At 47.8% G+C, this 27,587-nt stretch overlaps 3 protein-coding genes and 1 long non-coding RNA gene across 9 annotated transcripts in view; 1 reads left to right on the plus strand and 3 right to left on the minus strand.

Annotated features, from left to right (window-relative positions):
- Window positions 1–2,871, plus strand: part of slc16a10 (solute carrier family 16 member 10) — a 15,711-nt gene extending 12,840 nt beyond the window's left edge. For both annotated transcript variants that reach the window (XM_057016021.1, XM_057016022.1), the window contains 3 exons: window positions 518–746; window positions 1,209–2,374; window positions 2,493–2,871. In XM_057016021.1, the coding sequence (XP_056872001.1) occupies window positions 518–746; window positions 1,209–1,432 (453 nt within the window). In that variant the 3' untranslated portion in view covers window positions 1,433–2,374; window positions 2,493–2,871. The remainder of the gene's footprint in view (window positions 1–517; window positions 747–1,208; window positions 2,375–2,492) is intronic.
- Window positions 2,464–16,743, minus strand: lbr (lamin B receptor). 2 transcript variants are annotated; one of them, XM_057016019.1, is made up of 14 exons: window positions 16,602–16,743; window positions 14,071–14,241; window positions 12,250–12,492; window positions 12,066–12,131; window positions 11,674–11,866; window positions 7,657–7,853; window positions 5,985–6,039; window positions 5,677–5,871; window positions 5,463–5,566; window positions 4,499–4,624; window positions 4,250–4,418; window positions 4,090–4,170; window positions 3,821–3,943; window positions 2,464–3,722 (listed from the first exon to the last, which is right to left on the minus strand). In XM_057016019.1, the coding sequence occupies exons 2-14, from the start codon at window positions 14,239–14,241 to the stop codon at window positions 3,562–3,564; spliced, it is 1,884 nt and encodes a 627-aa protein (XP_056871999.1). In that variant the 5' UTR covers window positions 16,602–16,743; the 3' UTR covers window positions 2,464–3,561. The 2 variants fall into 2 exon arrangements, with proteins under 2 accessions (XP_056871999.1, XP_056872000.1); XM_057016020.1 differs by lacking the exon at window positions 16,602–16,743 and adding an exon at window positions 14,439–15,636.
- Window positions 12,648–14,060, minus strand: LOC130515656 (uncharacterized). The gene is made up of 2 exons (XR_008947236.1): window positions 13,913–14,060; window positions 12,648–13,818 (listed from the first exon to the last, which is right to left on the minus strand). It is a non-coding gene; the product is annotated as an uncharacterized LOC130515656 (long non-coding RNA).
- A 254-nt stretch (window positions 16,744–16,997) lies between the features above and the next one.
- enah (ENAH actin regulator) overlaps window positions 16,998–27,587 on the minus strand; it is a 34,075-nt gene continuing 23,485 nt past the window's right edge. For all 4 annotated transcript variants that reach the window (XM_057016015.1, XM_057016018.1, XM_057016014.1 and 1 more), the window contains 6 exons: window positions 26,871–26,919; window positions 26,245–26,296; window positions 26,107–26,173; window positions 24,570–24,654; window positions 24,002–24,059; window positions 16,998–23,783 (listed from right to left, as the gene is read on the minus strand). In XM_057016015.1, coding sequence (XP_056871995.1) covers window positions 23,746–23,783; window positions 24,002–24,059; window positions 24,570–24,654; window positions 26,107–26,173; window positions 26,245–26,296; window positions 26,871–26,919 — 349 coding nt within the window. In that variant the 3' untranslated portion in view covers window positions 16,998–23,745. The remainder of the gene's footprint in view (window positions 23,784–24,001; window positions 24,060–24,569; window positions 24,655–26,106; window positions 26,174–26,244; window positions 26,297–26,870; window positions 26,920–27,587) is intronic.

Consider the following 27,587-nt stretch of genomic DNA (forward strand, 5'->3'; position numbering starts at 1 on the left):
CTGTCCACTTGTCCTGGGCCCCTGAGGGCCACATATGCAAGAGAAGGATTTTAAAATGTGTTGCGGCTTTAATGGGCAGCCAGTAAAAGAGATTCCTGTCAGCTCTTCAGCAGGTGGATCAGCTGGGGGTTCTGACAGAACTATCCAGACCTCCTCAAAGAGTCCAGCACCATCCCAAGTTAGTCTGATCTGATCTTTTTAATGTGTCTGGTGGGAAAAAAGCTGCTCCAGGATCCCTTTGATAGGAGTTAAAAGGCAGAGCCAGGTCAGAGGTCACTGTGAGACTCCTCACAGATCAACTGGAGGCTACAGAGATGATCCTCCAGAGTCACGATGAGATCGGCTGATCTGTTCTGCTGCTGAACCTTGTGGCGAGGCTGCTGGGGCATCTATGGGTGACTCTCCCATCAGGGGGGTGTTTCATGGACCGGTGCCCCCCCCCCCATTACATTGTGAGTTCTTCTGGAAGTGAATCTGGTCGGCACATGCAAGCTGACGTCTCGTCTCCGTCCTGCAGGTGACATCGTTCTTTGTGATTGGGCTCATGTCCATGATGATCCCACTGTGCAACATCTTCGGGGCGCTGATTGCCGTGTGCCTGCTGATGGGGCTGTTTGACGGCTGCTTCATCAGCATCATGGCTCCAATCGCCTTTGAGTTGGTCGGTGCCAAAGATGTGTCCCAAGCCATCGGCTTCCTGCTGGGCCTGATGTCTGTGCCCATGACCGTGGGACCTCCTATAGCAGGTAAGATACTTTGGTGACCTCAGTTCAGGGGCCGTCCTGCTCCCACTGCCGGTGAATATTTCATGGTGGCCCTAATAATTTAGAGGGGCAGAGAAACACGTGGCCTGGGAACCGGTGCAACCGGTCTGGCTCCACTTCTCTTCTTTAGTAACTAACCTTCAGCACCAGTCGGGCCTCAGGCCTGAAAGATTCGCGCATCTTCGGCGTTCACGGCTCTTTTGCGCCCCCTAGTGCCCACTTGTTGTAAACTTCACCCGCTTCAGATCCATTCTGGTTAACAGAATCTTCTCCAAACTGCAAAGCTACATTTGATTTAGACGTACTGCCCCTGGCTGGATGCTGAACAGCAACACGTGTGAACGAGAGACTTGTTAAAGCAAATCAACCACGTAACCAGAGAAAGAAGTCCAGTTTCCCCATGTAAATGAATGACGTCTGTGCACTGGACTGTTACTGTTGCAGGTTTCCTCAGGGACAGGCTGGGCAGCTACGACGTGGCCTTCTACCTGGCAGGGATCCCCCCCCTCTTCGGAGGAGCCCTGCTCTGCCTCATCCCCTGGGTGGAGGCCCGGCGCAGGAGGCGTGAAAAGACGGAGGCCCTGAAGGAGGAGGCAGAGGTCAGCACCAGGATGTTGGAGAAGCATCAGGAGGACGCACAGCTTCAAACTGGAGAGTCTGTCCTGTGAAACAGGCCAGAGGACAGACGGACACGCCCCGCGCGCGTCCATGAAAAAAGCCCGAGCTTTAACACGAGTTTAACACAACCGTCTCCCCGGACGAGTGAACTCCGCTGCGTTGTTTAATTAGAACTGAAATTTAAAGAGCTGCACGTCTTCTTGTTGTCCGATGGGAAAGAAAATGTCCTGTCCATCCGTCCCCGTCAACTCTTCCCTGTGGGAGACCAGTGTGTCCAGCACCGACTCACCTGTTCCGGTGAACCTGGACCTGGACGTCTCAGGCCCGGAGAACTGGTGCATTAGGAAACCATTCCAGCAGCAGCAGCACAGCTGCTGCAGTTTGACTCCTGGGGGGGGCTCTGCTGCGCGTGTACGTGTCCCCCCCCACCACGCTGTGTCTGCTCAGGGACACAGAAGAGCTTGTATCTGAACACAGCTGCCCCACCCTTGCTCAGCACTTGGTTTTGTCGCCGCCACCATTTTTTTCATGTTGTATTTATTTGAGGAGATCCACCTGTGACTGACGGCGGTTTAGATCCACGGTGGTGGAAATAAATATGGACGTGCAGATGGATCAAAGTGTTTTCTTGTAATGTTGCTGCATGGAGCTTCCAGGTGGGGGTCAATGAACGCTGGACCCCCCCTCCCTGTAAATCATTTTAGCTCTCATCACTTTGATCTTCTGGTCTTTATTTCAGGTCGCTGCTTGTGACCTTTTTTTAAAGTTGATCTTTCCAAGTAATAAATAAAGTGTTTGCAGTCCTTTTTGGTCCCCGCCAGCAGCCATCACGGCCTCTCATGAAAGACCTTCACCATGGTTCAACTCATCCTTAAGAGCAGCAGAACCGGCCCTGGTGGGGGGTCTCCTGGAGAGGCGCTCAGCACCGTTTCCTTCAGGCGTCCAGAGTTCACCTCCTCTAATTCACACCACACGTGTTCCAGCTGTTACAGGTGTACAGGTTTGTGTGTGGGAGCACTGGTTTCCAGTCTAGTACCAGTCCAATCGGTCACAGAAAACAGCAAGGAGAGAGAAGAAGCACTAAAAACCAAAAAGAGCTTTATTCTGCAGCTTCTACACATTGAAGGCATATGGGACACCGATGGGACACCGATGGGACACCGATGGGACACCGATGGACACCGATGGGACACCGATGGCTCCGCAGTGGCCAACGTCCAGCTGGTGGCTTTGGTGACGTTTGGGACGTGGCTCCAGCTGGAGGAAGGAGAGGACAGGCCACCGCTCTCCGTCTGCAAACACCACTACAAGGGCCTAAATGACCTTAAAGAATCAATGACATATTTCTACAACCACTCGTGTTTTCCACAAAAGTATTAAAAAACATATTTACACAAATTCCTCAAAATTGCAGCGGAAAAGCCCTCACCTACAGCTGCACTTGTAAAAAAATATGGTTTGGATTTGATAATAAACATGTTTAAAAGCAGTATTTCAGTCAACTAGTCAACACAGTAGGAACTCTGGAGATGGAGGCAGGAGGTCAAAGGTCACCTGAATCAGCTGACCTGCTGCTGCATTTACATCTTTAACATTAAAACATTTCTTCATGTGCTTTTTCCTCAAGTATTGAGGCAAATCATGCACTCGAGCGTGTGTGTGTGTGTGATCATGCTGAAACTACATCTTACACAATAAGCTTTTCTAACAAATGTTGCTGGGTCCTGAGAACAACATGCTTCCAGCTGAGCTTCGTGGTACTGAGGCATTCACCACCACCCCCAACAACAACAACAACAACAACAACAGCGTTGCCACACCGGCTGTGGTTGAAGCTGAGTGTCGTGTGCTTGTGAAGCACCGACAAGTTTGAACACAACATAAACGAGCAGGGAAAGTCGGCGCTTCCTAGAAAAGCAAAGCTGAATTATCACCAATTATCTGCTAAAATGACGCCCTCGGGTCTCTTGCTCTAAAACTAGGGTGTCCACACAACGTGCACATCCCACCAACACTGCTGCTCTACAGACCTTTTGACCCGTTTCACAAATTTCTAAAGAGCTTCTTTTCCCTCTGCCTGAGGCGACGTTCCCACCGCAGTGTGAGTGGATCAGGAATGATGTTCTTGGGTCCTAATGCTGGTGACAGGCCTGAGGCACAGGAGGCCCTGCGGGGCCCCTCAGTACACGCGAGGGATGAGCCGGTAGCGAACAGTCCGGCAGTACTCTTCCCACGCCGAGCCGTACTTCCTCCTGCACTCGCTCATGTCCCGGGAGTCTCGGTGCACCAGCAGGATGATGAAGTAGATCATGTAGTACCAGGGCAGGAGGTGGTTGAAGCCTGTGCATGTGGAAAACAGCAGCAGTTACACAAGAAGCTGAGCCAGCAGGTCGACACCGACCAGAGCGAGGAGCCCATGGCGCTGGAAATGAACTGACCGCAGGGCAAGGACCAGGCCAAAGCCATGAGCAGGTCTCCCACATAGTTGGGATGGCGAACCACGCCCCACCAGCCAGACACAAGCAGACTCTTCCCCGTGGCCGTCGGGATGGTCTTCAGATCTGTAGCAGGGCAGCACAAGACACAGACAGGTGTGGGTCAACACCGCACACAACAGTGCACCACATGTGCAGACAGCTTCAGCTCCAGCAGGGTCACAGCTCCAAACATGGCTCGGAAAACAGCACAACAACAATGGGGGACTTACGGGCCAGATTGGGATCTGCTGGATTTCTCCTGAAGGCGTTCTTCTCAGAGTTGGACTTTCTGAAGATGTAGAAGCCGATAGCTAAGAGACAGAACAGAGGGGTCAGGGGTCAGAGCTCTGAGGGGTCGGCGCAGAGGGGGCGGCGCAGCCTCAGACCCACCTTTGAGAGTGACGATGGCGGCGAGGGCAGGGGGGCTCAGGGGGCTGGGGTGGCTCACCAGGTAGTACGCCTGCAGTGTGTAAGTGAAGGGAACCCACACCAGATCACCAAAGGCCAGCATGAAGCCAAAGCCGTCGTGCATCAGGTCCATGGTGGTCAGGATGGCCTCCTGAAAGGACAGCCATTACACAGGACATTCTTCACACACACACACACACACACACAGCTGCAACACAGTGCTGCCCTCACTTCATTCCAGAGGCCGTCCAGCACGTAGAGGAGCTGGAAGAGGTTGACCAGGATCATGGAGGCAGACGGAGTGTCCAGCTGCTGCTGCTTCATTTCAGCCAGAGCCATGGCAAAGTTGATCAGACACTGGAGCAGAAGCAGGGAGGAAGCAGGGATCAGCTTTCCTGATCCACCCTTCACACAGGAGCTTGGAAATCTAATGAGCTGGGCTTCATTTCATCACAGCACTGGGCCAGCCTGAGCTCACAGGGTCAGGAGGAAACGCCTCACCAGATGGCCCACAGGCTGACTGGATCAGGAGCAGGTTAGCACCCTCTCATCAGCCTCTTTTAAAAGCCCCCCCACACAAGGTGACACATACACTCCACATAGGTTCCATTTAAAACCACACAACCGATGTGGCCGCAGGGCTACCGTGGTGCTGAGCTAGTCCCAGGGTGGGAGGGTTGGGAGCTACAGGTGCCGTCCTCGCTGAGGAATCCTGCACGTTTGCCAGCACCAAACCTTCTTCTGCAGACTACTGGACATCAGCACTGCTGGTGGTTCTAATCCACAGGGTCCTGGTGTCACCCAGTGTGGTCCACCTTAATTCACTTGGTTCTGCTGACAGTAGGAGCACTGATCCTCACAGCAGAGCGTGCACGGCATGTGCACGGCATGGGTATTTGTTGCTTCAATCTTTATTTATATAGCGTCTTTTACAATCAAAATTGTTTCTAGGTGCTTTCCAGAATCCCAGGACCTGACCCCAGACAAGCAACAGTGGCAAGGAAAAGCTCCCCTTTAACAGGAAGAAACCTTGAGCAGGACCAGGCTCATGTAGGGGGACCCTCCTGCTGATGGCTGCTTAATAAGTTTAATCAGATTCATCGTGCAGGATTGTTGTGAATGAATTGTGACAGGCCTAATTAGCCTTACGTGTTAAGGAAACTCTGGGTTCCACTGTTAGTTGGTGATAACTCACCCAGCCAATCAGGCCAGGACGCATCTCACAGAAGAACTTCAGATCAAAGCCCTTCAATCTGGGATTGAGCTCCCGTCCTTTGAAAAAGTCATACACCACATTACCTGTGACGAAAGAAGAGAAATGAGCGACCAGCTATGGATTAGAGGAGCGAACCTCCATTCATTCGCTGTTAGAGAATTCAGTGGCTTCAAAGCATCGAGCCAGGTCTTACCAGAGCTGCCCCCCAGGGCCAGATCTGCTGGGGCGGCCGACAGAGAGCGCACATACAGGTAGATGCTGAGCAGAGTGGAGACGATGAAGGACGCCACAGCCAGCTGCAGGAAGTGGCTGTGGATGTAGGTGAAGTCCACCCCCTGGTAGGCTGCTGCTGCTGTCCCTGCACAGCTGAGCACAAGGGCCAAAAACCCTGCGGAGGTGACATGCACAGGGGAAGAGACCGGCTTTAATCCGGGCAGAGCCAGACTGGCTGGCACATCTGGACAAAACAGACACGGACAAGAGACAAATGTGGAAACAAACCATTGGTTCTGTACTTCAGCCTCTGTCCAGACTTCAGGGGCATCCCATCGCTCAGCTGCAAGAGAAGAACAGCCAGAAACTCCACGTCAACACCACAAGAGCAACAGAGCCTCTGTCTCCAAGTCTATATAGGAGGTAATGAGCAGCCTTGCAGCACACAAAGCTGGTCAACATGTCCAGGGGGGAGGGACGGCGTGTTCTGTTGCACACAGGTTAGAGCAACTACTGAGGTCATCGAGGGCAAACACACCTGGAGCTCTATTCAAGTTAAGCCAAGACGTCTGCATGGCCTCAGGCAAATGCTGCCAACTGGTCCAGTTCCTTCAATCCAACCATTCATCTGGACCCAAAATAGACCAGATCTACATAGATTTCCTGGGTGGATCCTGAACAGAGGAGGAATGCATTGCACTATATCGACGGCTTCTGAAAGGCTGCATCAGCAATTCTGGGCACAAACATGATTTGTTCTCTTCCAGGAGATCTTTGTCTCATAAAAGGACAGTGAAAGTCTCTGCTCGCTGTGGCCCCCTGCTGTCCAGAGGCCTACCAGCTCCCAGTGGAGGGCTTTCAGGCTGGGGAAGGGGAGGGACCACCCCCTCTAATGGTTCAACATTTGCAATGTCACCTTGCTGATAGAACCTTTTACTGCTTTGCAGCACATCAGCGAGGGCTGTGGCAGCTCGGGACGCCCACAACATCCTCATCGTTCCACCTTCACGTGTGCTGCAACACTGAGGGGCCAACAGTGGACAGCATGGACCTCAGAGAGTCCACGGGCAGCCTTCTTGGTACCATTTTGGCCCTTTGCAACATTTCCTAGCTCAGCGCAGACTGAACAACGTGCAAGTGTCCATTTAGAGGAGGAGGAAGGAACTTGGGGCTCATCTGGAGAGATTGTGAGGTAGCTTGTTGAATGTGTGGCTCCAGTGATGAGGCTACTAAGAGAAGGAGTGACTAAGTCTTAAACTCCTGACAACAGAGGAGGACAGGGAGGAGCCCGGTGGTGCAGCTAGCTGAGAGCTGGAGACGCTCAGGAGGGTTAGCCAGGGCTGAGTGGCCGTACAGTCATGAGCAACGTTGCTCATTGGGCCACTCAGAGCGTCCCAGGCTGCTAATATCAGCATCCAGAACTGGGAGCAGCACAGAAGCTGAAATCTGCTGGCCACTCTCTTCTCTACAGAAGCTGAGCAGCTGCTGGATCTGCTGATCTTGTCCTTGGCTGCCACGATGAACAGAAAGCTACACGAGCTGTAAATAAAGCATCCCTGATGGGTGGGATGTCCTGAGCATGGCCTGCTTCACGTATTAAAGAGCGTGGAGCTCCACTTTTGATTTGGTTGACTGATAAAGTGCCACAATCTCTTCAGAGACCAGATTCTGGACAGGAAGTCCAGTGACTAAACTACAATGAGACTGGCAGGAACGGCAACATCATCGGTCAATTGAGCAGGACGCCGTTCATATTGCAGGCGTCCCGTGGGATGAAATGGTGCCACAACCTGCTCACAGTGCTGAAACGACCTGCGTCGACCCGGAACAAGGCACCATTTTTGTGTAGTGTGAAACAAGCTATTAACCTTGATGAGTGTTTTGGAGGAGATCTTAAGTTTCTCTCAGCAATCCATTACAATTTCTGCCATCTTTGAATCCTACAGATATTTAAACTCACCTTTCCCACGGGCAGTAAATAGAGCAGAGCCTGAAATAAGATCCAGAGGACGACAAAAGCCAGAGCCTGACCATCCCACAAAGTTCCAAGAGCAGGCAGAGTTGGGGGAAAGTTGGCCAGGCTAGGATCCGCCAAGTTGACTTGGAGGATCAGGAAAAGAACCCACGCTGGAAGGAAAAGCAGCCAGAAATAGGCTCCTGGAAAACAGAAAACAGCACAAAGTCCTGTTTAAATTTCAGGGACTGTACAACCGAGAAAATCAACGTGAAGGAGGCTCCCTTTTCCTGAGGGGGACCTTTAAAGAACCTGTAGCGTGAGGACAAAAAACATAAACATCGAGGGCATCCTCTTTCCACATGACAGACAGGGGGCGTGGCCTTGGGCCTCTACACCATTAGTAGAGGATGTCCAAAGACCAACACCGTGACGGGACGTATCAGCAATTGTGAGCCAAAGCATCCCATTCAACACACACCAGTCATCTGGGGAGGGGGTAGATTTGTAGGAGCTCTTATGGACAGCAGGGGGCCACAGTGAGCAGAGGCGCCACTGATTGTCACAACTTGTCTCATGATACCAGTTACATTTCCCTCCTCTATGACACAGACACAAATCGTACAAAATCAATTTACATTATTGTAAAAAAACATTTATTTTCACTACTGCGTTTGCGAGGGCCACGGGATGAATAGCACTCGCTGGGCTCCATCTCTCATAGGTTTTGAACACTCAGGTAGTGCTAATGTGATGTAGCCCCTCCTCCTCCAGTCACACTCACATGCTAAATTTCCTCATGTTGATGTTAGCATGTAGTAAACCCTCAGCTAAGTGTATCAGAATGTCTGTGTTTGATCGACAAACCAAAGAGCACAAGTCTTGTACTTCGGATGAGTACAACGCTGTCGTCGTTGGTAACGGGATTTTCTGCACCGTTTCAAACACACTTTTAGATCCACTCGTGTCATCACCAAGACCTGGGTGAGTTCATGGTTCATCTGTTTAGCTCTAATGCTCACGTCCCTCTAAGGAATGTCCTTTTAGACATTAACAGTTTACAGCATCGCCACTAGGGGGCGACAACAACCGTAAAGCGCTTGAAATGTTTGTCCACCAACCAGGGAGTTGGTGTGGAGCGCTGCACATTTCCAGGGTTATCTCACTCTTGGACTGGAAAAGAGAGTGAGTGTTTGTATGTGAGGCCCCTGAATGATAAACATGAAAGCACCCAGATACTTTAGTTCATGATTGCTAAATAGGCTCATAGCTCATTTATTTTTAATATAAAGTCCTGCTTCAAATAGAAAAAAAGCCCATTTTAACTGTACTTACATGAAGTGTGTATGAAAAGTCACTGTTCCATTTGTTTTGTTGAACTGTTACCATTTTATACCCGAATGTGTAAAATTCTCATGCAAATTAAAGCTTTAACTATGGCTTAAATATGGTTCCCCAGTTGTCTTTGAATTAATTTGTTCTTGCCTCTAAAATGAGGCTTGTGTAGAAGTGTTCTGAGAGTAGGAAGAGTTGGAGGAACGTTGGCCAGGCTTTCCCGTTTTCGCCCTGAACTTTTCTCTCTGTGGTGTTGAAATGTATGTAAAAGCCTTCTAGCGCATCAAGGGAGAAATGTCAGTCCTGTGACAGCAGACAGTGAGGGAGGCACCCATACATCAGTCAAATCCTGTCTGGGCCAGTATCAATCAATCTTTATTTATGTAGCATCTGCAGCAGTCAAAACTGGCTCTGGGTGCAAGATTCCCGGCCACTGACTGGCGTGGATAAATTAGACAAGCTTGGTTATTTGCAGCGAGGCGTGTGCTGCCTGTGGGTGGCCTCTGCTGAGGGCAGCGTGCTGGTGTGTGAGGGGTTCGCTCACCAAACGCTGGACCTGAAAGCAGTAGCTGAAAGTGGAAGTCATGAATGTCGCCCCCTCACCCACCTTGGATGTAGACTGGGGACCTGGTGAAGGCCAACAGAGAAGCCCCACCTACGTACGTTAATTGACACATTAACAGCACCTCTCTGAAAGCTTGGTGTAATGGATGTATTTGCATGCGTGATGTAGATGGATCTCAAAAAGAATTGTTTTCCAGCTGCACTGAGATTCTTAAAAGGGCCATTCTGAAGCAACACTGTTGGGCCACATAATCCATTTTTAAATCAAAAATCAAACAACTTTGCAGGTTGCTTTTCCGTTTCACACTTCTGCTGGACTATCAAGTTGGAAATGTCAAGCAAAGCATTGTGGGTAAATGATGTATGGCAGTCCTGATTCCTGAGCACATGCAGCCGTAACTGGCGTGATAAAGATGGACACAACTTAAGACCCACTCCATCTGTAAAGCTTGTCATGTGCGTCAATACTCCACAAACACTGAGCTAACCCTAGCCCTGCTTCACAAAAAAAAGGGGGGGATGTGACATCTGTGATGCATCATATCATTAAATCGGACTGCAAGGCCGGTAAAGGTGCCCACCACTAATGAAGTGTTCGTACCCTCTCCTCTAGCTGCCACCCCCCCTTCTCCTCCTCTGTCCATCTCTGCCCCCATATGAGCCTGGTCCTGCTCCAGGTTTCTTCCTGTTAAAGGGGAGTTTTTCGTTGCTTGTTGGGGGTCAGGCCCTGGGACTCTGTAGAGGTCCGAGGGAGGGGCAAACCTTGAGTCGTGGGCCATGATGGCAACTGTAGAAAGCACGTGCTTCAATATCAACTGAAGCGTAACAAAAGTATTACAACAAAATCTCTGTCCTACGGCATTTAACCCCAGTTATGTAGTAATGCTGATAACAGTTACTATTTAAGGTAACTGAAGGTTCTGTTATCATCCTCATCATCACTCTCCTCCCGGCTGTCTTTATTTCAAAACCGCTAGAGCTGCAGGGGCACTTGTCCTTCCATCAGTGCCAAAACTTAACCAGCGCAAAGACGGAACAGAGTGCCAGGGTGTCAGCATGCGGCACGCCTTACATTTCATCACCGTTTACTTTGAGAACTGCTGTCTCAGCAGGTATTCTCTTAAAAACGAACCGTGCTGGCCTTTGCTGATTGGAATGAAAGCATAAACTGGCCTGGGTACCTGAATCTTGAACAGTAGTTTGACATTGAAGAGACTTTTGTTGAAGCTGTAAATTACCGTAATTTCCGGACTATAAGCCGCTACTTTTTTCCTACACTTTAAACACTGCAGCTTATTCTACGGTCCGGCTTATTTATGTTTTTTTTCGTGGCGCACTATCACAACTATTGAGAATCAGTCATTTTTACTAACCCTCATCAACGTGGAAAATACTAGAAGAAAAGCATATGATGCGACTTTTAAGAGCGATCACTCTGGCGGTTGAAGGAACCTGACACACTGGACATTCTCCGTCCACTTTCCTTTTCTTAGGTCCACTCATCTTTACTGAAGGACTGAGGGGTAAAGAGTAAAGCGCTAACGTGGAGTAATACATCGCACCTCAACAAAGGTCAATGCATCTCGAGGGGAAATAAAACATGAACAAGGTTTAGTGATAGAATTTCTTCATGTCCGGCGGGTCAGGTTAATAGGGGCTGCATGTGGCCCCGGGGGCCGTAGTTTGCCCACGTTTGGCCTAGAGACAATCTAAATTCCAGTTAACGCTGATAAACAAATATAGGAATTGAATTGTAAAAGAGTTATTAGCTCCCTGTAGAACAAATAACAAAAGATAATAATGCAATGGCAAAATGGCATCGTAGATATTGGTTGTTGGCCATTTTCTTTTTTAAAGAAAAAAAAAAAATTCTATCTGACATTAGTGGGAAACACAGAGTTGCTGGCAAAGATTTTATTTTGCACTGAAAAAGTGCAGCACATTTGTCTGGAATGGGACATTTGGAGAATCCTTGCCAAATGTGTTAGCATTAGGGGCTAAGAGTAGAGGTTAGTCTCAGGCCAATCCCAATACTGGATACCTGGATTTTTGTGTCTTGTTCCAAAACTGGCCTGTCACATGTAAAAGATGAAATGGTGAAGCAAGCTGCAGCAGGTAACCTACCTATTTTCCCACCAAAATCCAGTTGGGGGGCAGGAGAAGCAGCAGCTACGGCAGAAAACGAGGCATCCTTCTCTTGCACCTGCCGCAACTCCTGTGCGGTTTTGTCCTCGGCTGATCTGCCATCTGCCTCTTCCTTCCTGCGGCGCAGGTTATAGCGGCTCTGGCGTTTCTCGGCTTCAACCTCTTCCTTGGACTGCACAAGAGAGTAGCAGACCAAGAGAAACACGACTATAGCAGAAACGCTCATAGCCTACGCAAATACTGCTTCAAAACAATATTCAGGCCATTACTTTAAAGTGACTAAGAAAGTGGTGTCAGAGCAGGGAAGACAGTCATTATAGGGCAGCCCCTCTGTTCCGTTAGCCGCTCTCTTCTCCAAGATCAAGTCTCACCTCAGTTCCTGTAGCAGGTGCCTTGTTATCCTCTGGGATTTGGTACTTGTTGTTCTCCATTGTCTCCTGATCAAACATGGACAGCAACAGATTACACCAGACTACTCTAACATCTTTATGTGCGCTCATCCAGACTGCCATTAGGTTAAAGTAGCAGCGCCACGATCTCGTGCCGTCCACCCACCAGAGGGGAGAGCCTGACTTCCAACGTATCCTTCAGCTTAGCATCCCTGTGAGAGGAGGGAACGCTCTCCGTTATAGCTGCTGCAGCCATAGCTGCTGCCGTGCGAGATGAGGAGCGCCTTGTCGTCCTTGCCGGGGAGGATGAGGAGCGCCTCGTCGTCCTTGCCGGGGAGCGGGAACGGCTCCGGCGGCGGCTTGGGGAGCGGGAGCGAGAACGGGAGCGGGTCTGGAAACCACCAACACTCTAGAGGGAACAACACGGTAAAGAAGCATAAACTTTAGGACCAAGGAAAAGGTCAACCTAACAGATGTTTACCGTGGTTATGTTTACTATAGAGAGCAAACCCACTTCACACAGGGATCATGATGATTGTTCAGTTTAAGAATTAAAAATGAGGGTTAGGGCTGATAAATCAATACATTTATTGTTGTTAGCATACAAGTAACACCCATTTCAGCTAGCGATTCAATTCAATTCAATGCAGCTGGACTTCCTTTAGTTTTCAGAAGCCTCCTGGATCAGAGGCTTCTTCAGTTCAAGGCTAACTGGTGGAATTATATTAACTCTACTGGTTTCCTGAATGATGGCAGTGGTGGTAATCAGCATTATTAAGGAAGGGGTGGAGGAGATCATCCTGGTCATGTGATGATGGGTGTGAACCATTATGAATCTTCCTCGGGAGGGATCCCAGTACAGCAGTGGGAGCAGCAACTGTGTCTAAGCCTCCTCCTCTGTTAACAGTTTCTCAAAGATGCTTCTTTTACTCCCCATTCAAACCATCATTCTTCTTCTCTGACCCAAACAGGAACCTTGTGGTCTTCAGAAGCACGTCCCGCCTCTTTTAGGTGTTGATGGAGGCTGTTGTGTCTCCTGTGTTGGTCCATGTGTCTGTGCAGTGGCTCTCTGGTCTCACTAAAGTACAGATGTGGACAAGATACTGCTTTGTGTTCCTGTTCTTTCTGGACACTTTGTTGTTGAGGTTTGGGTCAGCTTCTGTCCTGCAGTCCCAGAAGGCCAAAAGGTTGTCCCTGACATCTTCAGCAGGGACCTCGATCTTACTGGATTGATGTGGTCAGTAAAAGCTTCTACTTCTTCTGTCTTGAGTTTAACCCATGTCTCCTCAATATACCGGAACCAGCGGCGGAGGGGAGATGCAGAGGAGACTTGGGGGCCTTGGTTTCCACTTCTTCCATGTAGGTAATGGCCACTACAGGAGACACACGTGAGCCCAAAGCAGAGAACAGTGAGGTGGCATCATCATGTCTAATTTCCTTATCTTGTTGGCAAAATCCTGAGAGTTCTGAACATGGCGTTCCAGTCTCCCGACCAGCGGCGCAAGGATGAAGGTCAGGTCAGGAGGTCAGGAGCTAATGCTGCCTACGATTGGTCCGGCTTTGCACTTTCACTCAGTGTGACACAACCTCCAATCAGCCGCACACATAATAGTTAGACTCTAGAAAAGTGATGACGGATGATGTGATGCATGGAGATGGCTGCATTCTCCAGATTACTCTGGTGCTTCAGCAGAAGGCAGAGCTTTAGATCCATTTCAAGATCAACAAAAATGACCTGAAACAGGAGGTGCAAAAACATTTACAAAGCAAGTTTCATTTGGAATAATCCCCTTTTAATGGCAATGATAAAGTGCAGTGATAACACCTACCCTGTTCTGCTTTTTACAACTCATAGCAATAAAAAAAAACATGTATTTTTACATGTTTAGTGATGTAATGAGGAGAAAGTAACTATATGTGGCCTTTGACAAACGTGTGAAGGGAGTTCCCATAAGCAGGATCAGGTGACTGGGGGGGGGGGGGATACCTTGATGTCCTGCTCTCTCAGCTCCAGCTCCGTACCATCCTTGTAGATGACGGTATACAGCTGAGCTGTGACGTCATAGTCCAGCACCTTGACCTCATAATAGAGGCTGCTGCCAGGCCAGCGGCCCATCACCAGCTCCCCTTTGTTGTACTTCACCAAGGGCATCTTCATCTGAAGGATGAAAGGAAAATAGGAATTGTGTGGTTTCTGCACGAATCCAAACATTAGATGATATTTGCACAGAAACAGGGTCCTTTAAAAAGGATGTCGCTTCAGATCAAGTCGTCAAGCGTTTACACAGCACCAAATCCTTAACATCGTGTCTAGAAAAGCAGCAAACAACGGCGACATGCTCGGGAACTCATTACCCACAAACCCCCTGCAGCGTGGTCAGAGAACGCCGTGGAATGAAACGGGCCACGTCAGCACTGGAAACACTGGGAGGCGCGGTACCCAGAACAGCAACTGCTGACTGGTCGGTCGCTGCGAGCTTTACCCGGACGTGTGGACAAGAGGGGCCGCTCAAGCCAAACACACAAAGGTTGTCACAGCGATCCCGTCAGGAACAAAGCTGCTCGCTGCTGTTTTAAATGGCACTGCCAAGATCTGCAGCTTCTTTTGACAGATGTGACCTTTACTCCGGTGGAGACCAGCCATGCTCGGCAGTGGACACCTCAGCGGTCATCGTTCACCTGTGCAGAGGAATGAAAACATCCAGCGCCATCGACACCATCCACAACGCTGTCGTCTGCTTGGACAGACGATCCGGCAGCTATCGCTGATCGCCGAGCTGTAGGCAGATCATGGAAACCAGACCTTCAAGGACCAGCCATTAGCAAGAGATAATAGCTCTGAAACTGAAACACCTCTCTGGCCTGGAGTAGACATTTCATCAAATGTTGTAGTTGACAGTAATGAAGAGCAGGGGCCAACACTCCTGGGGCTGAGCGGGGCCGAGGCTCTGAATGTGCACACCTAGCCAACTTACTGGTATAGCATTAAATGGCAGCACGCCACCGAGGGTGACTCACACGCTCTGCCGAGTCGTCGTCGATGGCAACACCCCCCCCCAAAAAAACAACGCATAACAGGAAATCATAAAGGCTCGATAGATCTAGGACAGAAGCAAACGCTTCAGGGTTAGTCTTGAGTAAAAGAACAGTCGGGGAGAAACAGTTTCACTTTCTCCAATAGGCTCCAAGGGTTCAGCAGGAGATCGAGAAACGCTGAGCCCGAGAGGGAGTCAAGGGCCGATGTGAGGAGTCTTCCTCATGTTTAGAAACCCATTAAAGTGTTCCAGATAGCAGATGGGATGCACAGAAACCCTAGAAAAGCTCCACATGCTGTTCACATCAGCCTGTTAGCTTAGCATGGCAGGAAAATGCTGTGACAGACACACAACGTACATTTGTTTAGTACGTGTTGCTCTTTGAGTTGCACCGGTTACGGTCCATCAAAACAAGTAAACCTGAGTAGAATCTGGCTTGGTAGAACTTTCACTCCAACTCAAAGAGAGCAAAATTTGTTACTGCAACAAGTTCTATGCACACTTCAGAATGGTCTTTTCCCTTTTTATCTTTCCCTATTGTTTACCATTACTGCATTAAACCCTTTCCTTTGGGATTAATAAAGTTGGTTTGTTTCATAGATTATTGATTGATGGATCTGCTCAGCAAAGCCGCTGACTCAGCTTTTATTCACTGAAAATTGAACTGCTGGGAAAGATATTGACTTCCTTTGTAGGGTTTTACTCCCGCTTACACTTATGAAACACATCAACCAGTAAAACATGATGTATGTGAGATGCTACATGTGGTCAGAGAAGCGAACCTCTCACAAAACAACTCGTTCAATATTAATGCCAAGTTAAAACACTGATGAATCATTTCAAAGCTCTTCCAAGATGAGAACTTAGCACAGCTGCTTCAACGAATGAAATTAACTAACTTCTAAATGGGAACATCTGGCCTAAAGCTGCATATGAGGGGGCATTGATGGAGCTCCTGTCTGGACCTCCAGGAGAGGGACGGAAGCTCCGTGAAGCGGTCTTCAGGGACGCACCAGCTCATAACGGGACCTGTTCCTTTAAGCTTAGCCCCGCTAGCTCGGAGATAACGAGGGTGGCGGCGACAGGCAGGAGGGAAAACGTCATACGTTCAAATATTGTTGAGGAGGGAGCCAAAGTTGCTCCTCTAACACGTTCACGAAGAACACCGGAAAAGAGCGAGCTGACCTAAAACAGCAGCACCGGACTGCGCGGCTAACATTGGCGGTAGACACGAAAACCAGGCTCGGTCTCCGGACTGCTGAGGCCACGTTCTCCCCACACACTAGACCCTAAGCCCGGTTATCGATCGCAGCCCTCAACGTCACACCCGAACCCCAAATAACGAGAAAGAGCGGCTTGAACCCCAGAAGCTAGTCGGAGCCGTTAAACTACGGCGAGCTAATGCGAGGTTCGCCCACAAAAGACGCTCATGTGCAGGCAGGAGCGCGCAGCTCAAAAAGAAGCATTTTAGAACAAAACTCACCAGTTATCCCGGAACAGACGACAACTTGAAATGGCAACCAAAGTATTTTAAAAACAGGCTTGACGTAGCCGCGCGCCCTCCCTATCACAGCCGAACCCCGAGCGGCTGCGAAGGCGCGAAGCGCGGTGATTGGTCGACGGCGCGTTCAATTCAAACGCGTCTCCACGCTGATTGGTGGATTTTAACGGCTCGAGCGGCGCTGATAATCACGTGACGTCACAGGCGCTTTGTTTGCGGGGAGAAGTTTCAACATTTACGTTGGTGCTTTTAATAGTTTGCACTTGCTGGAACCGTGAGGGAGGAAATTAATATTGTTTTTTTAACAAAATAAACTTTAGAAAGCATGAAATAGTGTATGTGGATGAAAACAACAGAATTCTTGTTAAACAGGCAAAGAAAAATGGTATGGCTTTTTTATTTAATTAACTCAAATGTTCACACAAAAGAAAAGATTAATAAGGGAACAATAACATACAATGCAGATGAAGAACAAACAAGTATCGAAACCCAGATTCATTTTCAGAAAAATATTCTTTCAAATTACTTTTTTTTCCTTCCAATAACAAAACATTTTTGTTAAAACAAAAAATTGTGTTTCTACCAGCAATATAATACAAAACAGCAATGTTCACAAATGTCACATTTCAGAGCTGCTTGGAATTTAGATGAGGAAAGCCTGTGGCAGGTACACTTTTCAGGGGATTCAGAAGAAATTTCAAGGAGCTAAACCCTCTCTGATGCTTCTGGATCATATAGTTAAATTTATTGTATGTGTGAGACAGAAGATGACTCCCAACAGTGTGGGAATAAAGCAAACTGGGGCAACAATGTTTCCTTGGAGGAAAGCAGCACCAATTACTGATGCCTTTACATGAATCCAAGAATGAAGTGGGAAAAGAAACAGCTAGCACGTCATCATAGATGAGTAATGATACACTACTAGTCACATTTACCAAATTGATTCCAATTTTGGAACAAGGCACAGACCTCATCTGTGAACATACTGGTTGGTTGTGTCTGGTCCTGATATCAGACAGCTGCATGTAGCTCCTTGATTGACTTGTTTTCTACTCTCCTCCCAGTCCTACCAAGACACTTGTAGTAGTCACCACCTTTGGCGGAGCCACCTGTTCCAACACATTTGTTCCAACAATTTCTGGCACTGTTGCTTATTCAACCAGCAATGCTGATGTTGCACTATACAATGCCTGGAGAAAGTTACCCTCATAGATGTCCCCCCTTTGTTGCGTTTACAAATTACATTATGGTCAAAGCAGTTTGGCTTTTTTGACAAGAATTTGCAGAAAATCTTCTTTCACATCAAAGTGAAAAGTGATTTTTTTTTCCAACCATGAGAACTCCACAGTGTCAAAGAAGTGTTGGCATAAATATTCTCTCTCCAAGGTGAGGGAGATGATCCTTCTGTTCCTTCTGAAATCACCTGTCTGAGAGCTCTGCTTCATCAGGATTCCTACAAAACATCAAGACTCAAAGAACCCCAGAGAGAAGAGCAGTTCAAGTCTAAGTCATTAGATGCTACCAGACGTCCAGGTAGATCCACCATGAAATCAAGGAGGGGGGTTTAGGTGTCCTCTCAGACTGAGTCAGCAGGCTAGAAGACAAGTGAAGGAGGCCACCAAGACATGTATGACCACTCCCAAGGAGGTCAGAGCTTCAGGAGGGAGAGACTAGACAACTGTTGGTCTGGTTCTTCACCTGTAGAAGCTCTCTAGGGTGGCAGAGAGAAGTCACTGTTGAAGACATTCCAGGGTCCACCAGAAGAAGCTGCTTTGCTCTAATGGAGACAGAGATGGAGCTTTTTGGCCATCAGATACACAACATCTCCAGCTGAAGGCAGCATCAGACTCTTCTGAGCAGCAGGTCATGGAAGTCTTGTAAAGATAGATGGAAATATCATCAAATCCTGGAGGATCATCTGGCTCAGTCTGCAGGAGAACTACCACCTGAAAGACTATATTCCAGCAAGGCAACAACTTCAAGCACACATCAGAAGGTCCACAGTAAAGGTTTAAGGAAATCAAGGTAAAGGTCCTGGAAAGACTCATTCCAGGCCAGAAATTTTGTCTGGACCGTTCACTCCTGATCCCAGAGCAGCCTGACAGAGCTTCAGCTACTTGGTGAGGAATTCTATTTAAACCTGGACTTTTTTTTCGTTATGCAAAAACTATTTTACACAACGGATTTAAAATTAATTCACATTAGTTTGTAAAAAAATAAAATAAAATAAATCACAATTTCCTTTGATTCTTGTCAAAAAAGCCAAACTATACTGACCATGAGGTGGTGTATAAAAGGGGAGGCAGTGCAAATACAGTGTGAAGTATCTTTGGATATTATTAGATATGATGTATGAGATAATAGAGAATGTGTGCTCAACAGACACATGGATCCTGGATGAAACCAGCACCAAGAGACCAATATCTGTCTATTTAAACATTTGAATTATGACAAATTATTTTGTTATCAGACAAGAAAATATTGACAAGAAGGCAACTTTCCCCATTATTAACACGCAGACCTGAACACATCCACCTCTCACCTCACACGCAAGTTCTTTTCTGGAAATTTATCAAAAGTGACCAAGAAGAGAGATTAAGTTCTTCTTATTGGTTGCAAAACTTAAGCCCTTGAAAACAGCTCCACGCGGTTCTGCTGTTAGCTTATAGCCATGTCCGTGAATTCTCCCTCCTCCTTTTCCCAAAGAGATATTAAGATATAATATTAAGAGCCCAGCAGGGAGAAACATGATTCCAGAGTCTCCACTGAATGTCTTCCCGAGGCTCCAGCAACCAGACATCAGACCGTTGGATTTAACACTAAAGTGAAGCCTCCAGGTTAGAATTCTTTTTTTTTTTGCTTCATGAAAAACAAAAGAAAGAAAAGAAAATATAAACTTTTTTTTGATCATCATTGGAAAAACAAATGCTGAACCAATCATCAAAAATCACAATGCGTTTGTGCAACAAGTTCAACAAGTGGTTTCAACAAGGGTTTGAAAGTGATTCCTGATCATCTGGCCAGTCAGCAGGGGAGACTGGAGAGTGTGCAGCCCTACAAATTTGATTTCTTTTGGAGCTTTTCTAGTCTCCGGGGGGAGACTAGACCACAATGAATGGGTGTCAACGTGAGTCTTCTAAAATGGCCTCAGCAATGATGGAAAATCCCTTCGGGCAAATGTTTCAACGAGGACTTGATCAGAGAACAAGAGAACAGAATCATCACAAAGTACTGATAAATGGCATGTTTGATACAGTGGCTGAAAAAGCAGGTTAACCTTTGGAACATCCTGGTTTTCTCCATGAGCTGCTCCTCAAATGTGAGCTGATCTTCATCCAAGTGCTGCTAGTGACGAACATAAGGTGGCTAAAATAATCCTCACACTTAAACTTGGATGAGAAGAACCATTAAAAGCAGATGGTGCTGGTGGGAACCTGTGAGAGTTACTGAGCTGAGAGAAGCTAACTGGAGCTAACTGGAGTGTTAGCATAGCTGGAGTCTTGTGGAGAAGATGAGGGTGGAGGTGGACCAGAGCGACTTTGACTGATAAAAACACTCAGACTTTAGGAGTTTCTCCACACAAGAAGAACAGGCTTGTGTGAGCCAACCTTCAGCAGAAGAGCTTCCAGAGGATCCACCATCCAGATCTGGAGGCTGACCTGAAGCTCTGCTGACAGCTGCACAAAGAGGTTTCTAAACTCAGAAGTTAGACAGAAGATCTACACATGGAGACGCTCTGGGACAACACGTGGGCCCTGCTGGTCCAAATGAGTCCTCAGTGAGCTAAAGACACAACACTGAGGGACAGTCAAAGATGTGAAGACGTGGCTGCACCTGACCAACATCTACCTGCCTCAGTCTTACTAAAACATACAGCAAGCACACAGCCCTTTACCTTTAAACCATTTTTGGGAAACTAAGGGTGTTCTTCAGCAGCATGAGGTCAATGACTGCTAACAAAGAGGCTGTATGTGCTGCATCAACTCAGGAACAGGCACTAAATGCTCCAGCTGCCCAGGACCAGCAGCTCAAACAGGCCCTGGATCTTAATGTAAGCCACAGATTGACTGTAGAATCCAGGCCTACAGACAGGAGCGGCTTCAACCTTCAGCATAATCACCTGTCCACATCCAGGCATCTCTAAGCAGGTGTTAATGGGCAGCAACAGACTTTGCCATCAAGCTAATCTACACTGGAGTACTACCTGTCACCGAGTCCACCTAAAGTAAGCCTTACCTCCTCAGATGCTCCCAGCACCCAAGGCCAAGGCCCCCACGCTGTTCCCTTACCGTCTATACCCTTGACCTTCTGCCTGGTACATCTGCCCTGGAGAGCCACCTGTACTCCCTGCAACCCCTGAAAGAGAGGCAATGGATGATTCTCTGGCAGTTGGAATCATTCAGCCACCTAGCTCTGAGAGCAAGATATGTTTTCATAGCAAAGAAGGCTAAGCCCCTGAGGCCTCTAAATATCATGACTGTCACAAACCTCTACCCACGTCCACCTTACAACAGCTCCAGGGACAACAATGTTCAAGTATATCATGCCCTTCACCCCAACAGCATTCCAGGCTATTTTCTATTATGTCCATCACTAATATGTGTCTGTATACCTGGATGAAACCTTCACTGTCTCCAGAACCCTGAAAGACCATATGTCATCAGGAGAAGTCCTGTTTGTAAATGTGGAAGACTCTCTGTCTCCTTTCGGTGGTAGTCAGTAGCCCAAGACACCATTAAACCAGAGAGGAACTATGACATTGGTGAATGTGAAGTCTTATCAGCAAAAGTAGCTCTGGGCATGCTGCAAACAAGAATATGAAGCAACATGGAAAGATTGGGAAAAGTCACAATTGGAAGTGCCATTACAGTCTACTGGGTAGCAGAGCTCTGCAGGAGCAGTGAGAGGGTGAACTCCCTCTGGTGGAAAGACGGTCCAGACAGGTGAGAGCAGATGCTTTTGGTCCAGACTTTAAACAGCAGAGATGGCAGAAAAAGCTTGAACACAGAGACGGCTGCAAAGTTGCTACTATGTCAGGGGTGGAAAAAGAACTTTGAATACGATTGCAGGCTGACACCTTTCCGCAGCATTGGAATGTAAAGTAACCTCAGAAGATGATCACTGAATAATGACTCTACAAGCTCACGCGTATATTCACAGATATCCATCCATGCATGTGTCCAACGATTACCATCTTCTACATTCTGTGTTGTTAACTGCACATCAGCTTTTCTAAAATGAACCTGGGCACATCTGCTCTCCCCAGAGACCTAATGTACGCCAGGCTCAATGGCCACTCTTCTTCTGCTTTAACACCTTCCTCTCTTTTTGGCAATTACAGGGTTTCCCAGTTCACTGCTGTCTTACAGAAGGTGTTCAGCAAATAACAAATGAGGGGCTTTAGGCAGCCTAACAATCTAGGTTTCATCGTTAGCTCAATGATCAAACTGAACCTGTCAATCAAGGGGTCTGCATCTAGGGGTCTGGGTCAGCATGTCCAGACCACGCTAACCAGCTCAGTCACAGGCTACTCATCTTTCACGTGCACTTATGAGTAGCAGTCACCACTGCTTTCAGCCCTAGAGAAAGAGAGCTCCTGCCCATCTGCCCAGGCCTTCATCCACCACTATCATCAGACCTGGAGGCTCCAGGAGACTCTGATGCAACAGGACGAGCCAACAAATGTCCATAAAAGAAGATCAGAATCTGCCTTTTGGAGGGTCCGAGTCAGAGCCCAGAGCTCCACCAAGAGAGGAGCTGTGGAAGGAGTTGAAGAGAGTTGAAGAGAGCCAGAGAGTGTGACAGAGCTGAGGCCGAAGAAGGAGCCCGGGTTCCTCCTGAGCCACCGGCTCACCTCTGCCGACCTTCTGAAGGCTGAAGAAGCGACGTCGATATAGAGAAGACACAATGTCTCCGTTGTTATTCCACCCTCGACTGAGATGAAGATCTGATCACATTTCATGACACATTCATCTGGAAAACCATGACATCACAAAAGGCTCTCCTACTTGTTCCTGCTACTGAACAAACCACCTGTCTTCAGAATTTCCCAAAATAAACAGAGAAAATAAATACACAGAATTAAAAAAGTCCAGCTCAGGTACAGTATCCTTGGATTACAGAGGAGAGAAAAAAGTGTGGAGAGATGATGATTTAGAAATGTCATGTGGTATGATGTCATGATTTCTAGTGACATCAGGTGTTCAGAAAATAGACTCAGAGATAAAATTGAGATAAGACCAGAGACGTGGTGCCCTAAACTAGATGCTACACTTATTGCTTATAAGAAAACCTGTAACTCCTGCAGATTGACTGAAGACTCAGGGCCGTGCCATTAAGAAAATAACCCACTGTGCACTGGGATGAAGACTATATAACTGGGATCAGAAGAGAGTCTTCATACCAACGCTAAGAGATGCAGAAGAATGAAATGTCCTGTTGAATGAGGGCTAGTGCATTAGCACTTCCTGCTGACTGATGGTGGACAGCTACAATGTGGCCCAAGGGGCTGCTATCTTCTGGGTGTCATCTTGGGGAAAGTCAACAGGAGTCACCACGTCTCCACTCATGGTGCTGAGGAGACACAGTGAAGTTGCATACCGTGCTACTTGCTGTGGCCAGGTTCTACGTGGAAACAATTGTGGTCCATAGACGCATTGTGATTAGTAACTTTAGAGGAAGACATGTTTTACAGTGTCTGTGGTAGTGCCCCCACCCAAACCATCCCTATGGAATCACATCTAGTAACAGGCCCAAAGTGGCCACGTCTCCAAAACATCATAGGAATCTTTGTGAAAGTGCTGGGTTGATTGATCACACTCGTCCAGCAACAGTTGACGCCCGAGGCAGATCTATTTGTGGTGAGACGTGACAGCAGCAGATGTATCATCTGTCCAAGAAGACGTCTGCAGTCTTTTCAAATAGTTGGAGGGGGCAGAAGGTTGTGGGCTGGCTGCAGTAGAATGGACTCTACAGGTCAGAGTTCCACATCTCCAAACACCATCTTTCCTCTCTGTCACTGTACATGATCGTTCTGACCATCTCAGCCATGCTGCTAATGTGCTGCTGTGGTGTAGTTGCTGTTCTTCTCTCACTCAGGGGATGATCAAGAGGGTCTTCTGGGTCTTTAAGCGCTGCTGGACTTGGCCAGCTCCTCCCTTATTGCTGCCAACACAAAAGAGAAATGCTGAACTTCTCTGTAGCCAGTAATGCAGCAGATACTGAAGAGTGGGACCATGAGGTTTTAAGCAACAGGTAACAAAGGCAAATCTTCTGCTTCGTAATGCTCCAGGATGAGTGTGGTGGTGCTAGAACATCTGAGTATCCATTAATGATATGTAATCATGCATCTGCTGATATTTGATGATGGCTCTGTGTATTACCATCAATGAGCTCCTCTTTAAGTTTTGACAACTCCTTCTTCATCTCATCCAGAATATCCTAAAAAGGAAAACAATTTGAGACAGTTTCAGCCTCTTTTGCATGCCAGTTGTTACCTAAGACAGTCACACAAGTCTCTGGTGTTGGTTCATCTTCCTACACATTTAATATGTGTTCAAAACCAGCAATGGCCGCTGGGCACCAGTGGAAAAGCAACCAAAAACAAGCCAACTCAGGGAACCGTGCAGGTTGCCTTGATGAATCTGGACATCTGGAGAGTCTTTCACAGTTGTGGCATCACTTGGCCCATGTGGATCACACATAAATAGGAAGAGTATTCATGTAGCATGACATGATAGCAGGTGAAAGACTCTAGTGTGGTGCTTCATCTTTATTTTTGTCCAGATTAGAGATGAATTCACAGCTGGAAAAAATGAAAATCCAGCAGCTTGTGCTATGGTTGTGTGGAGGCCAGTATGTATATAGCAAGTACATTTGACCGTCTGGGGTCGTAGCATGACATGACCTTTGACATTTCAGAGTTGCACTGAGATGACAAATTAGATCTACCTGTTTCAGCTTCTCATAGTCAACAGCTTCCATTGGCATTCCATTGACACTGAAGGATGCAGTAGGTGTAGGAGTGGACTTAGTTCTATGAGAGAAAAGAACAGAACAAAAAGGTGGTAATGGTACATTGATATCCTCTACACAGCTAAATGCATCTAGTTTAGATCACTGAAAGAATATTACATCTCATTAGACTTCCTGAAGTCCACTAAAACCTCTAGACCATACCTGTAAAAAAATAAAAATTCTTTAAATGGGCCTCCTTTTGCTCATTTAATGGATTAACAGGGGTCCTTGGTGTTCCTTGATACAGCAGTGATGGAGTGCTCCAAATGGCTGGTTTGATAGGCTCTACCTCAAAATCTGAATGAGCTACTGTGCCCACCGCCCACAGGCTGTTGGCACCGCCCACAGGCTGATGACACCGCCCACATGCTGTTGGCACCGCCCACAGGCTGTTGGCACCGCCCACAGGCTGTTGGCACCACCCATAGGCTGTTGGCACCACCGACAGGCTGATGGCACCACCCACAGGCTGTTGTCACAACCCACAGGCTGATGGCACCGCCCACAGGCTGTTGGCACCACCCACAGGCTGTTGGCACCGCCCTCCGGCTGATGGCACCGCCCACAGGCTGTTGGCACCACCCACAGGCTGTTGGCACCACCCACAGGCTGTTGGCACCGCCCACGGCTGATGGCACCGCCCACAGGCTGATGGCACCGCCCACAGGCTGATGTCTTTGTGGCGTAGACATTTAGCCATAGACACCACACTGATTGTGGAGGGACGCGCCTACAACGCCACTATCTTGGTCCAGCACTAGCAGAGGTGCATGTACAGCTACGAAGGAAGAGATTCTCTGCAAACATAAAATGGGGCTGGAACCAAGAACCCTCCGCTCCTCAGCCCAGTCCCCAACGGGCTGAGCTACCAGCACCCATGTATTTTAGAACCATCAAGGACATCCAAAGCTTCCAGGAAAGCAGATGAGGGCCTGCCAGCGGACTCAGCTCAGCACCGACTTGCCAACAGAACTGTTCATAATCTGGCTCTTTCTTCAACATTTATCAATAGATTTAATATTGCAAAGTTGTGCATATCTACCCTGCACTTACTCAAAGAACCTGTTCAGTTTGAATATTTGGAATCACTGCGATCACTTGATTCCCAGAGAGGATGGTACTGATGAGGGGAATGTGGGAGTTTAGGAGCTGGACAGGGACAGGGAACAACGTTCTCCTGTGTCCTGCAGGGACAGGGACAGGGACAGGGACCACTCATAAATACAGCAGAAGATGTGACGTTCCTGCAAGCTGTCAGCTGCTCACAAAGGGTGGAGACAGCAATAACGACAATAATAATCCAAATGAAAGTGAAATGAAAGCAATAACAACAATACTGTGATGATAGTAACAACATCATTGACCTGGTGACCTCTGGGGGATTAGTCAGCCTTTTACTGGTGGTGTTACAAAGAATTGGGGTTTTTCCGGATGCAGTGCGATGATGGAAAGAGCGAGTAGAGACGTATACCTGCCAATGACGGGGGATTTGCTGCCGTTCATGGTGTTGGCTCGTTCCCACAGCTTCCTAGGCAGGTCTGGTGAAGGAGAACACGCCTCTATGAATAAAACGGTGAGAACAGCAGAGGAACCTGGCTGAGGCACTTACCTGGGGTGCTGCAGGCGGACATTTTTGGAGTAGTGTTGACTTCACTCTCTTCCTGTTGGACAGACAGACAGATGGACAGAGAGAGAGAGAGAGAGATGGGTGAGCTCAGGCGGAGTTCCCTGCAGACAGAACACGAGTAGGATTTGCTTTCACAGGTGCTACAGGAAGACATCCTGGTTCTTCTCTTGTCTCGCTGATGTCCCTTGGACACCCCCTAAGCTTACACACATGAAAGAGCTGGCGTGGACGTGCACCCTGCTTTAACGAAGAGCACAACACGAACCCGGCGAAAACAGTCCCAAAGGATGAGAACAAGAACACCGTCATTCCTGCTGGGCTGGTTGAGTTCCTCTGGCATTTCGATTCATTACTCATGACACCAGAGGAGGAGACCTGTGGACCGGGACCAGCAGCTGTCCTTTCCACTGGCAATTATTGAAGCCAGAACAATCTGCACTGATGGGAGTGCTCTAATGGGACTGCACCAGTTTAACCAGTGCAGCATCGTAGAATAATCGCTGATGTTTCCGTTTAATGTAAACAGCATATGAACCATCGTCATGGAGACCGTAGCATTGTGAGAATAGTGCCCCTAATGGCCACCGCGAACCTGGAGAAGTACTCACTGATTTCTGCTCAGGTTCAGGCGACGAGCCTTTCTCTGCAATTCTTCTCCTGGAAGACACAAATATGGCCGGTTCTTCTACTTCTGTTGCCATTTATTTGCAGCACAATAAAAATGAAGGACAATTACAATAAAAGCAGCTGAAACGGTGACAGAAGTTGTTGGAGGGACTCAAATTTGGGCTCATTTGTTGCTTCCTGGAGACTGGAAGGTTTTTGAGACGCCTGATGGAGAAACATCACCGTGACCGTTGTGAGAAGAAGAGTGCATTCTGGGAAATGTATGTTTTTAACATGACTTTTTTAATCCTTTTGGACTTCAAAGAGCCATGAAAATATTCTGAGGAGCTGCTGGGCGACTCCTGATGGAGGTAAGCAGAGGCAGAGCTAGTTCTAACTAGAATAACAATATTATTGACAACAGTAATAACTATTTGTAGCCAGGAGCAAAGATTGTCATCAAGTCCACTTTTTCTTTCTGGTTAGAGGAATTTTCTTCCTCGTGCTCCGAGTTCAAGCCAAGATTGTTGGTTGTTATTAGCAGGAGCTAGCACGGCCACGTTCTCCTGTATGATCAATGGTGCCAGACCAACAATGGTAAATACCTGAATAATGACCCTGGATGTGGAGCATGACTGAATATTGGACCTTTGAATTAGAGAGAAACATGAGTGGAAGGTCAGCTTGCTTATTCAGGAGTTTGTAGCAAGGGTTGAGGA

The sequence above is a fragment of the Takifugu flavidus genome, chromosome 19 (assembly GCF_003711565.1).
Source record: "Takifugu flavidus isolate HTHZ2018 chromosome 19, ASM371156v2, whole genome shotgun sequence".
NCBI classification, from domain to species: Eukaryota; Metazoa; Chordata; class Actinopteri; order Tetraodontiformes; family Tetraodontidae; genus Takifugu; species Takifugu flavidus.

Excerpts from the sequence above, each read along its gene's own strand:
- lbr (XM_057016019.1), bottom strand. The coding sequence starts at position 14,241 with ATGAAGATGCCCTTGGTGAAGTACAACAAAGGGGAGCTGGTGATGGGC. Across the intron at positions 12,493-14,070 it reads TGAGAGAGCAGGACATCAAG|AGTGTTGGTGGTTTCCAGAC; the intron begins GTATCCCCCCCC and ends TGTTCCCTCTAG. Across the intron at positions 4,171-4,249 it reads CGCCATCGTCACTCTCAAAG|CTATCGGCTTCTACATCTTC; the intron begins GTGGGTCTGAGG and ends TCTGTCTCTTAG.